The sequence below is a fragment of the Varroa jacobsoni genome, unplaced genomic scaffold (assembly GCF_002532875.2).
Source record: "Varroa jacobsoni isolate VJ856 unplaced genomic scaffold, vjacob_1.0 scaffold_152, whole genome shotgun sequence".
NCBI classification, from domain to species: Eukaryota; Metazoa; Arthropoda; class Arachnida; order Mesostigmata; family Varroidae; genus Varroa; species Varroa jacobsoni.
Genome location: NW_019213054.1, coordinates 140,901 through 153,707, shown reverse-complemented (window position 1 = coordinate 153,707; position 12,807 = coordinate 140,901). Strand labels below are relative to the sequence as shown.

Genomic DNA, 12,807 nt, shown 5'->3' with positions numbered 1-12,807 from the left:
GTATCAGAGGTAATCGCACCTTGCAGCCTATTTACATCTTCACGAAAATTCTTCCACCAGGGCGGCTGATCGCGCACTAAATCTATAATGTACTTACCTAAGATTAACGTTAAAGTCTTCATGGTTGCCACGGTTGAGGAAAACGCAGTCCTTCCACACGAGCATGCAAAGTAACAACAGCATTAAAACTTCGACGGAGTGAATGCCACGATCGACAAAATCGCCGTTGAACACGTACGGGTTGTCCTTTGACGGTAGGCCATTCTGGAAGTACACATTTTCAATTCAGCGTGCTAAAAGTACCGCTTGTAGTTCTAGACTAATCCGGCCCTTCTGAGGTCCCTACTTTTCCTCTTAAAGACTCTTGAAGAGAAGTAAATGCTACACGTAGTACAGGTATGATTTTACGATAGTTTCCACAATGGAGCCTAACTATAGATGAAACGTGATTACATTTTTATTAATTACTTCGTTATATGGAGAATGGTAGCAATTGAACGCTCTGTTCGTTACCGATATCGAAATCTGGGTTGATGAGGCAGTGGACAATCGAGTAAAAATCTAGAGTGAGGCATTGCTTGCCCGAGCCTTAGGAGGATACATGTTTTTTTTGGAGGATAAATTATTTTTACATGCAAGAGCACCAATTATTTGTCATGCAACAATAACCAGAACTAGACCAATAGGGCCAATTAGCATTAACTACACCATTTCTTACACTTAGTAATATAGCTTTCACTTAGAAAAGTTAGACATATAAAAGAACTAGCCGGATCTTAGCTAAGATAGCTTACATATAAAAGAATTAGCCGGCATCTAGATGTCAAGGTTAGTGCACGCGCGCTGACAGGCTTAGTAAATGTGTATTAAGTTGAACTTGGGTCTCCATGCCATATTTTTGAGCTTTATGAAGTCAGTATATCAGGGGTGTAACAGGTTAAACGTAAAAGGTTAAGATAAGCCAAAACCATCCGCTCAAAACGTGACCTCTTGGCATTTGGCATGACAAAGGCGACAAATTTCATCACACATTTCTGCATATCACCATAGGTCCAAGGTATAATCAGTATAGGTGCTTATAGGACGCCGGTAATCATCATAAACCATATCGAATCGCTTAACGTAAACCGGCCCTAAACTTGATTCGTTTACCTCAAACTACTATAAGAAACATCTTCTATGAAATTGCTATTCAGTGGTAAATATTTCACCTACATTGTTCATTGCTTATAGCTAAAGCAGATTACAGCCACGGGCGTCCTAAAATTTAGCCTGGACCGATGAAAGTTAGGAACATAAGCAACCTTACAGTAAATAACCACAAGCAGTTAGATCTATAAAAATATAATAAAATGAGAGGTCAAATCTGCTGACAGAGGCGAAACACCTCATTTTGAAATACAAATTGTTAACGCTTCGAGTTACTGTCCCGTTGTGCACTCTTCATATATCTAACTGGCCCCTACCTTGTAAAAAACTGTTAGTAGATCATCGAGTTTTCCGTGCAAATCACCAACGACGGTGATCTGCTTGGCAAAAGCGGTTGATGCAGTTGATAGATTAGGCATCTGCCGTAGAAAATATCGCGCCTCGTGGATAATGGTAAGAACGTACCTTGCATGTAACGTCTGCAACGAGCAAGCCAGCCACACACAAGCATACGTAACATCGCTTATCTGTATTTCGTGATATACTTTGACCTTTCGTTGAAACGCATTAGTTTTTGTAGAATTTTGTTATATCATGAATCAGCGTCTTCTGACTACTAATTCTATTCTACAATTCAATTCAGTATATGCTTTATTCGTGACGTTGACGTTTCAACAACAGCGTATAATGTTTCATATACAATCACGTGATCCTCGATCATTAGCAGAGGTGCGGGTACCTTACGGGAGAATATGTAAAGCAATGGATTAAAAAGGAATTACTAGAAGTTTCAACAATGACACTATTGCCGTAACGGTGACGTAATGCGGATCAACTTAAATAGGTTAAGCTGTATAAGTCGAAGTGGGCCAATTATTCAGAGGTATGAAGAGATCTGGCATGGTGCGAAGACCATCGCTACAAATGGACATCCTGATCGAGAGATACACAACTGTTTGCCTTATACTTATTTCTAACACAAATAGTTAGGTAATCTCTGACAAAATATCTGAAACAGGTGCATAAATGAAATAATCCCGTTCTTTCTTTCAAAACCATAGTATTTGAACAATAAGCGCACTGTGTGGCATTACTTAAGCCCGGTGAGAGCGGCCCAGCGACTACGATTCTGTATCAAAGCAAAACCTGTATCATGTCTGCCACCGTTGGTTTACGATCGTGAATTATGTAAACTTCAAGAACGATAGGTGTCGACAACAGTGTAGTGTGCAGGAAGAAATCGGCAATAAGGTTGGACAAGATACTGATTTGCGCCTTTTTAACACTTACCCCGCATCTGGCAATACTGACAGCAACAAATCTTCTACCTGTATGAGACATGTGGGTAATAAGCACAATGCTCCATGTTTGCACTGGTAGAATAAACGAAGGTATATGCTTTTGGTGAACGTAGATCTGCATATGCTATTATAGAGGCGAAACACCTCATTTTGAAATACAAATTGTTAACGCTTCGAGTTACTGTCCCGTTGTGCACTCTTCATACGCTATACTAATCAACGTTTGAGTGACCTAAAACAATATTGCCATAAGAATTTCATTGCTTCGTATATTCAAGTCATACTTGTAGCTGTTCTCTGATCTGAAGGATCGATGAAATTTTTAAAAGAGGCTCGGCTTCAGGTGAATGGAGTGAAATTGATTTTTGAGCTTCGAAGGGTAGAGACTTCGAGTCGTTTTGTTGTAAGCAACCCTAAAACAGTCCGTATCGGCCGTCTATTTCATCGCTGTCGTCATTGGTAATAACTTCAAAGTATAGGTAGAGGTTTAATACAGCGACAGATCTGTGAAGTTTACTCTTGAGAAGAAGAAGCGTCGAACGATGCAGAAATTGTTGAAACAAAAGACTGACGTTTATTTATACAAGCGAAGGAAGAGAACGAAATGCGCTTACACGGAACGTACAACCGATGCAATGGTACGAGCATTCTATAGCTCCATGTTAACTGTAAAGGTTCGAGAAGCCACATCAAGCAAGAATAATATGGCAATACAATTCAACCCATCTGCGATGGGCATTAGCAAAGGAAACCAGGTCTTGCTACTCACTCTAACGACCCGATGAGCCACCTGATGTTTGACGGGAAAATTTGATGGGGTAAAGTTTTTCTTTGGATAAATAGTCAACCGACGGTACGTTAGCTTCAGTCAGTAGATGTTGTCGTCTATTGTATAGATTCATTGTTAGATAAAATGAATAAGTAACAACTTTTGGATCGCAATTGGACGAGCTTGACCGCACACACCCTTGTTAACTATTACGTTTCGACCATCTTCCAAGGTAAAAAAAAATCATGCACTTTTTATCTTATCACTTACCCTTCTTTCCTTAAAGGATTGAATTAGCTGGTTGACATGTTGCGAGGTGAATGGCGGCTCAAGATGAGCTCCTCTGGAAAAGTCCGTATGAAATAAAGAAAATCACACCAGGCTGACATACTCGTCCCCATGATAGATTAGTGTTCGCTTGCTAGTCTTAAAGACACGTTGTGGTCTAGGTTCGACCCGGGCATAGATACGCAGTTCGTTTCGTGCTGGGAGCCAGCCAGCCGTCTGACTGAATGCCTAACGGCGATACGTGACGTAAAACTTGAAACATAGAGGCTGATATACCAGGCGAGCATTAAGACGGCCCAGGAGAAAAAATAGTTTATGGCTGCAAATCAGTACAATGCATTTTTGATAATTGAATTTCATAATTGCTACCGGTATACTTTACATTGAATGTATACTTGTGGCACATAGGTAGTAACAAGGTAGTAACTTGTAAACGTGGTAGTGGCAAAATTTTTTAAAAAATTTTTTCCTCAAAAATTTTATATTGGACTTGATGGCTGTGATTTTTGCAAACCTTAGATAAATTGATCAGTGTAAGTTCTTTATGTTACAAATGTGGGTGGCAAATATTTGTTAGTTAAATATATCTAAATAAAAGTTAAATATATACCCATAACCGTTCTGGGTAAGACCAAGGTGTCTGGGCAATCTCAGTAGCCTACGGTGCTGAAATATTACGCAACTAGCCATAGAAACACCGTTTAAAGTTTTGCAACTGCACAGATTTGTATTACTTTATTTGAATACTTATTTTTCCAAAGACCACGAAACTTCCATCATCATGAAATCGTAGAGATTATAACAGCGGTTAGCAGATCTACGTTTAAAGAATTCAGTCATTCTTATTCGTTTTTTAAGATAGATGTAAGTGCATATCATACCTTCATTACTCATATAACTAAATAAATGTGATAGGAGTGATTAATTTTGGCAAAATGCTACGTGCTTTTCAGCTGCTCATCTACCTGTAGGTGTCTTCGACGATAATTTCATTTGGATCAGTGTTCCGGTAGAGTTCCGCTTCGGCAGCTGCGAGACGTAGTTGGTCCTTTGGTAGGGGTTCAAGGCCTGCAAAATGATTCCGACACCAAAAGGCAACATAAGAGATCTTCGAGTTGTGATGGTTTATGGTCAAACAAACAAACAAACAAACTACCAATAATGATTATTAGTTGTCATCAACAAACGAAAATTTATGAAGGCAGTTCCTTTTAAAATCTGTATGAACCGCCTTTCTTAACAACCTCTAGATCCGTTTTTCCTCTGATCTAACGAAATATAATAGCAGGTTCAGCTTTCAAAATATTGCGTAGGTTATCTTAGCTAAAATAAATCCAGTGGATTTTTTTGCGATATCGTTTGTTTCCAACTTGTTACCAACTTCAAGGTAGTGAAAGAGGACGAGCCCTAAACCTAGTCGTAATTTGTCGAGTAAAGTAAACATGGAAGAGACGTAATTAAAGTGCGACTTTGCATATAAGCCAATGAAAAAGCTTTTAATATAAGTGAGAAAACCATTACATTACCGTTTATTCTTTAGTTAGATAAATTATTATATCTCCCCGGTAGTCCCGGGGGAGCTTAGACCTTATGTTAGGACTCAATCATGGACTGCAAGATTGAAAACATGTTGCGTATATTCAGAAATAAAGCAACCAATTTCTGCAAATTCTGCTTATTCATCAACCGCAGAAATAATTGTGGTTACAAACGCCGACAGAATCGTAATTTTTACCGTAACTGACAAAAAGAGCCGTACTTTTGTATTTCAATAAAAAGTTTTCAGTGCCCACTAGCTTACGAGGAAGTCAAGTCGCATCTCCAAACGCCGCACTGAAACACATACATACACCAGATGCAGATATCTACGCTTCAATGAATTCGGACACAAAAAACAATGAAATAAACGGCTTATAGATAGAAAGCGGAATGTTTATGATCAGTCTTATGGTAAACATCTGGCTTGCTTGAATAAAGGCAGATAATAGTGAGATGAAATCTTCTTGACTAGATTTAAAAGTTTCGGAAAATAATAACAGTGAATAACCTATGCGCATTTTGCGTACACGTTTACGTGAGCTTAGTTTGGACATTTGCTGTTGCACACTCCGCCCTCGAGTCCATGGCCACAGCAGTGCATTATCTCGTTTTGAATGTTCGCGCGTTGCGGAATCTGAGCTGGCGTCTCTCTCTCTCTCTCTCTCTCTCTCTCTCTCTCTCTCTTTTGTCAGCCTACTTAACCGTGAGTATGTTTAATATTTCACATCATATAAATTCTCCAATATCTCAGTAAAAATCAATTCGTATGATCTTTCTAATAATGATAAACTTTGAACGGTTCTATTAGGGCGCCTTTTTATTACGCGTAGCACAGTCGTGAAACCGAGAAGTCGGGGCGTCCCGGACGGCACGTGGATGTAACGATAAAACGGAACAAGACAACAACAAGGAAAAACCAAAGATCGCAATTGCAAAATGTTTCTCAAAGGTAAATGAAGAGAGGACGGCATTAATCCTCTGCGAGCGGCTTGCGAACGACGGAGCAAATGGATCAGGCACCGTTACCTCATCCACACTCCACACATTGAATAACGAGAATTTTACTTCGTCAACCTAATCGATCATATATAGAACCATTTCGCGTCAGTAAGCAAGAGTAACAGCAACTAGCATAAAGGGGCTAACTATAGCAATGGGAGAATAAGTGGAAGCACTGGGACATATTTTCGATCTTGCCAGCTTACCATATTCGTTGCATATACCCTATCCCTCGAAAAAGAGGCACGGTTCCGCCCCGAGGCAAAGCAGAGAAATAGGCGGAAACAAAGTATGAGAAATTTGCTCGAAACGAGGAGCTCGAGGAACTGCGGGAGCTTGTGGCGTCTCTAGGTAAAAATGTTTGGCAGGAGATCTAATTTAAACTTAACACTACCTTTTCAAGGACTGACATGGTAGGTGCCGCATGTATATGTTAGTTCGTTAGTATGAAACCTAACACGGTTAGCCTTAACTTTTATAGTTTTTTCATTGGCTTATTTCTGTACCTTTGAGTCGAAGTGTGCACTGTTATTATTGATAACTATCTGCCATCTGGATAATGATTTGTTCATCTTGCTGCCGTAGAGGTTTGGAGCACGAAAGTCTACAATGTTTCGGAACGCAATTTCGACATCGCGTTCAGCTCTGAAAAATGTGTCTATTAGAAAGTTCTCGAGATTCAAAAAGAAGTGGTAATCTGCGGGAGCAGTGTCTAGCGAGAATGGTAAATGACACAGGGTTTCCACATGTAACTTCTGCGTTTTTGCCATTGTGCGTGGCAGGGCATGCGATGGTGGGACGACTACGACGTGAGGTCGAGCGATGTTTATCTTTGCTTAACTACTTAATAGTTAAGAAGAGTTTTTTTTACCACCTTCTCCAACCGTTGACAATACATTTCGACCGTAATTGATGAACCAGGCCTCATGAACCTGTAGCGAATAACACCTGCATTAGTCCATTAAACAGGCACCATAAGCTTTTTCAGCTGTAAATTTGCTTTAATATGGCGTCCCGCGGGTTCAGTGGCATCCACTCACTAATGTAGCTGTCTGCAATTATCCTAGATTCTCTTTTTCGTAATAAAATAAATTTCGGTACGAAAACGTGTCACTGTTGTAACATAAAATCTGTGACAGGAAAACAAGCGTGTCTGCGTTTCCGTTTTTTAATTTTTGTCCAAGTCGTGTAGTATTGATTTGTACAATTTTTTGACTATATTAATTCCATCCAAGTGGTTAATATGCTATTTTTCATGTACCAAATTTCGGCGTTAACGCTCCTGTATAATAAATTAGCTTCTAAATATCCAGAGCCCTTAAATCTTCGTTATTTACTTTTGTACGAGGCCTTCTTCGGCAAAGTTTTTCTAGTAATTGGATATCCATTGAATATTGAGTTCGTACAGCGAGCTGCATAACTGCTGTAGTTCTAGGATAGAGCCTATACTCGAAAACAACTTGATTTTTTAATTTAACACAACTTGCTTACTTAAAGCCCGAGCTGACGATATCCGAGCAAATGCTCTTAGGTTACAAATACATACGAAATAAAAATGCTCTGAAATGTCGCGCCGTTATAAAATAGCCTCGTGTTGATATATAAGATTAACGTTTGTCTCTTTTTATACTGAATGACCTACCATATGGAACTGGGCAGGCAAAAATACGCTCTATTCGAAATTGAATTAAGCTAATCGCTATTGCGTTGGTTGTCGATGCATAATGAGGTGGTCACGAGAAAACAGTGGCACCTATCTCAAAACGTCATGAACGCAGACCTTTTTTCAGGCCGTTTTCAAACATGAGGACGATACCGAAACTAGGGTTTGCTGCGCGGAATTTCAGAGCTCACTATGTCGCCACTTGCGCTACTAGCAAGGCCAATTTTTTACTCCTGATGCACAGAACGTTTTGCCCAGGTCTCGTTCGAAAATTTAAAAAGAACTAGAGTTTTTGCAAGTTCTGTGTTTGAAAAAAAGTACGCTAAAAGCGTAGCACTTTTTCGTCTTGTTATTAGTTTTAGATGCGGGCCTATTGTCAGGCTATTATACATTGGCCAGAAAAAACGACTGCAAACTCTGTCTAAGTGAAATTAATTTGACTGATCTCAAGAGATAGATTTCCTCATTTCATTGATGAAATGATTGTTCTATTCGTCAGGGGTTTCACACCAATATGTTGACCAACCTTAACATTATTAGCTCTAACTAGGGGTATCGGAACAAGCCGTTCCTGTGATAATATACATATAAATGTAAAACTATATAACGTTAAATCTAGTTGCAAACTGTATAATCCATTATTTCAGGTTCCTACCAATGACGGAACTTTACCGAAACCCGAATTTAATAATGGGGTCCTGGATCGTCGACAAAACGGCTGATCGATATTGGTCGGAGATTCTTTCATAAAACGAGAAATATTGATTAAATCCTGGTGATATTGCCCTTTCTATAGTAGGCTGTCGCGGGGACGTTTCATCAGCTTCGTTCCCCACCTTGAAGCATTTATGAAATTCTAATTCTGATATTTCTGTGACAGTTTTATGCTAGATAAAAGAAATATGGGGTTGACATATGAGAAAAGTTAAATTTCTTTTGCTGAAATATATAAAAAATATAAAATAAAAAAAAATAATACAGCGCAGTACGCGGCGATGTCCTGTATTGGCCAAAAGCCCATATACTGGTTGCGAAACTACTAGTATTTTGCAGCTGTAGGAAATTTCACAAACCTGAGTTAATCTACTACCTATATTTTTGAAAAGCGCATTACCTCACGTCGTTTTCGATGAACCTACATTTGTTCCACTGCCATACGTAAGGCAAATTACATCCTGTTGCAAAAGTGTGCAAGGAGAGTAAACGTTATAAAATCAGCTTTGCTGGCTAGATGGCAAGAAGTAGCAGACAAATATTCCTCTCACTGAAACTCTTTCGTAGCTTGTGGTTCAATGTTTTAGCTAAGCATTTGTTAATAAACGTGTAATAAAAATAGTCTTTGTATTCTATGTCTGTATCTATATATAGTGAAAAACAGTTGATCGATGCATTGAATTACCGTACTTAACTTACAATTCACATAACACAGTTATCTGACCACTAGTTATGTATAAGGAAGCGCAATGTGAGCTATTTGCATCGTTTAAGGTTGTATCCAAAAGCGCTCGATTAGGTCCGAAAGATCAGTCCGACTATATGTTAGAAAATGATTTCTAAATGGGTGCGGGAATTTCAAAATGGCGCCGGACCAATGGCGCTATTCTCTCTAATGAAGCCGGTAGTTTACTCCAGCATCTGACAGTTTGAACCCGGTCTCTGACTGGACCTTTTATAACGCCACATATAGTTATCCAACTGTTGGATTGTTCCTGCAGCCTCATGATAAATCGCTCGATTGCGTACGAACAGGTGGGTGCATTAGGAGCACGCTTACATAAACCTAACAAAATCTATATATATAAGGAACGTTCATACTATTACATCATAAACTGAAGTTACTATCAGGGCAGAAGACAGTAATTTGAGACTGACGAGTCTCCAGCATTTGTCATGTTGGCTACAAGACAAACAAAAAGTTGAAAAGAACAACCGTTGACAGCCTGTGACTGACTGGACTCGAACACAACCAAATGAAGTCTCCTATACTTTTTTAAATTAAAAAAAAAAAAAAGGAAAATAAAGTATTATTTGAGTTATTAACATCATTGTTTCTCGTAGGTAGTTTGAGTGATGTAAATCTGGTTATATTTTTTTCTTGCAAGTTATCCGAAACTTGTTTTTGAGGTGTCGAACTTAAAACCGCTCCTTGCGGGAGTATGGTTCTGAAGAATATGGACGCTTGCAACCTTACCAACTAACCGGCCATCATTGGGGCGCATTTCTAGGTTGAGCCTGTGTCGATTTAAAAGTATAAAAGAATATGGCAAATGAACATGTCAAAACGGAATACTTGTATCCGCTGTATAAAAAAAATGCTGCCAGAGGTGAGGCTGGGCCTTATATACTCCCATGAGGGTCGAGAAGCTTACTACCCGTTTGGTGGTCCTGCACCTTGTGTCGTAGACAACTCATCCATCTTGAAACGTGTCCCTAATTTTTTACGCTTGGTACTTGTGCAACAGATAATATATTCATTTTGTACTTTGGAAGCTGCGAATCAGCCATGAATATCTAAATAGAATAATAGGAAACCCAAAGGGTAGCAGTCTCATTGCGCAAAGCCTTCGCTAAGCAAATATTGAGCCTACAATATGGCTTAACGATAATTACTAGATTCTCTTAAAATTGAACCGAAAGCAGGGTAAGCTTCAAGATTAGCCTCGTCGATAGGACATTATACCCTTATGAGACAACTGAAGCTGCTAGCGCCTTTATCGGTCATGAATTTCTCATAGTTGGCTAAATACACTGAATTTTTAACTCTACGACAGAATGGATAAAGAAAAAATGCCGTAACTTTGCGTATAACTTTTCAAATTATTAGCTTATACTTTGATTAATTTATATAATGGTGAGGTTGCCCTAACCGTTTTTCGGCCATAGATTTCGGTAAGTGTATTGGAGCATGCTTTTTAATGTTATAATTACAATCCGGCGTTCCTTGCGTTTTCGCTACAGCGTTTGCTTTCTGGATTTTTAAGTTTCTCGCATCGCACTGGGCATCCTTTACTATTTACAATATCTATGGGCTGGGATACGACGGCGGTAAGGAAGATGTTTTTTTTTTTTTACTTTTAAGGTTTTGCCTCTTCCGCCAACTCACGTTGCAAGTGATATAAGCTCTTCTCTCGAACGGAAGTTTTCTAAATTTCGTGTTGCGTAATGTGGAAAGATCCCACCATTGGCGTGCATGCTCTGACAGGATAACTGTTGCACAATCTTACGTGTTACGTGTCGCACACGCACGTTCGCTTTTGGAAATCACATGATTCCTACCTTGCGCTTACATAAGAACATTAAACTAGCTCGTTGAAAAATCATAGACTGCTTTTAAACTAAAAGCAAAGCAAAGCAAATATTTTCTAAATTTTATAAAAATATTAATTAACTAATTAAATATGCACCATTGCGATCGATAATTATTTTGTCTTTTTTTTTTTTTTGGAAACGTCATCACCCCATTATTGTAGAGTGTTCGTGATTTTTGAGCGAGATTACAACCAGTGATATCTGTATGATCCCTCCGTTGACACTAAAATAACGCCATTAAGAAAATTCTGCAGAGAGAGACATAGATGATTGTCCGACGGTGCAAGATAAGATCCCAGCGATATGTCCTTTAATTTTTGGCTGGTAGCTGAAGATCTACGTATTCTGGCATTGTGGTGGTAAGGCACGACGACTTTTCTGTTCACTAGTTTCAATCCATTTTTTTTAATGGCTTGTTGTAATCTTCTCAGTTACTGACGGAAGAGGTCGAAATGAGTCATTCCGCAAAGCAGCAGTAACTCATGATGCATGATTCTTCTCCAGTTACATCAAGCATATAGTGTCATCTCGTTTGGCTTAGTCTGGGCTTTGGCACAAGTTATGTAATATATTTTTCTCATTAGCACATTATTGGCCACTTTTGATCACATGTGATGAACCGCTTGAAGTCAACGACTCTTTCTGAACATCTTGTTTGTAATTTTCAAATGGTTCGAAATTGTGTGATATCATGGTACCTTCTTGCCCACTTTTCACAATTACTTCATTAACGTTCCTCGGAACTGATCAATCACTCCTCTTTCACATTTAAATTTCCAGAATCCAGTCTGATGTCCTTATCGTAGTAGCATTATAAAATTGATATCTCATACATTTTCAAAGCGTTCTCTATCATCGGTCTGAGTGTAACATTTAACAATTTTAGCACATTTACTGCTACCCAATCTCGGTCTTAAGGCCATGATACCTACACTAATACTAAATTAGCGGAGATATGTGATTTCCGGAAAAAAAAAAAAAAAAAACATTCGTGAAAACAATCGACACTTTTTCATTAGCCCAGTCAGTTTGTAGGAATAATGAAGTATCAGACTTTCTTAACGTCGATACAACTGAGACCGGCGCAGACTGCCTTACGCTGTGCAACGTTTACATCAGCGAGCGGATTTTATATCTTTGTGAGGAGAAACGTTAAGCGTCAATCTAAACATGCTAGCCTATCTGTCTAGAAGCTTAACTCCGGCATTAAATATAGCCTTCGATCGTACTCTATGGCTATAATAATAGGTTCTGAAACATTCTACCCAATCTTGAAATATGCTTGAAAGCCTTCCTACTATAATGACGATTTACTCTATTACGAAATTCGCAACTAAAAGACCGTATCACAATTGATATGCCCAACGAAGTATAATGATTATAAAAATGATATAAAGAATACTCATTATTCTATAGAGTATATCGAAAAGCTTGAAGGGAAAACTCCGGTCGAATTGCTTATGAACACAAGCCGTTCAGAGATGGTAACAAGCATTTCCGTGAAAATTATTGCAAAAGGACATGATCGAAGCTTGTCTATCTGTGTCAAAATCAAAATCACAACGCTGGCACTATATTTTGAAGTTAACCTTTAGCGAAGTCTTGAAAGTTGATTAATTTTTTTTACTATATAAATATGAAAAATAGTCAAGGATTTTATATAAAATAATAGTCAGAGCTCTGGTAAACGACTATAAGAATCCTTGTTGCTTAGGTCTCAACATACTCCAAATCATAACAAAGATATGTATACAACAAACCATATAAAAACTACGTGGCAACGTTGACGC

The 12,807-nt window shown here is 38.6% G+C and overlaps 1 protein-coding gene across 6 annotated transcripts in view; it reads right to left on the bottom strand.

Annotated features, from left to right (window-relative positions):
- rdgC (retinal degeneration C) overlaps nucleotides 1–12,807 on the bottom strand; it is a 141,037-nt gene that overhangs the window by 19,370 nt on the left and 108,860 nt on the right. For all 6 annotated transcript variants that reach the window (XM_022849612.2, XM_086972228.1, XM_022849608.2 and 3 more), the window contains 4 exons: nucleotides 4,473–4,575; nucleotides 3,490–3,562; nucleotides 1,467–1,628; nucleotides 98–264 (listed from right to left, as the gene is read on the bottom strand). In XM_022849612.2, the coding sequence (XP_022705347.1) occupies nucleotides 98–264; nucleotides 1,467–1,628; nucleotides 3,490–3,562; nucleotides 4,473–4,575 (505 nt within the window). The remainder of the gene's footprint in view (nucleotides 1–97; nucleotides 265–1,466; nucleotides 1,629–3,489; nucleotides 3,563–4,472; nucleotides 4,576–12,807) is intronic.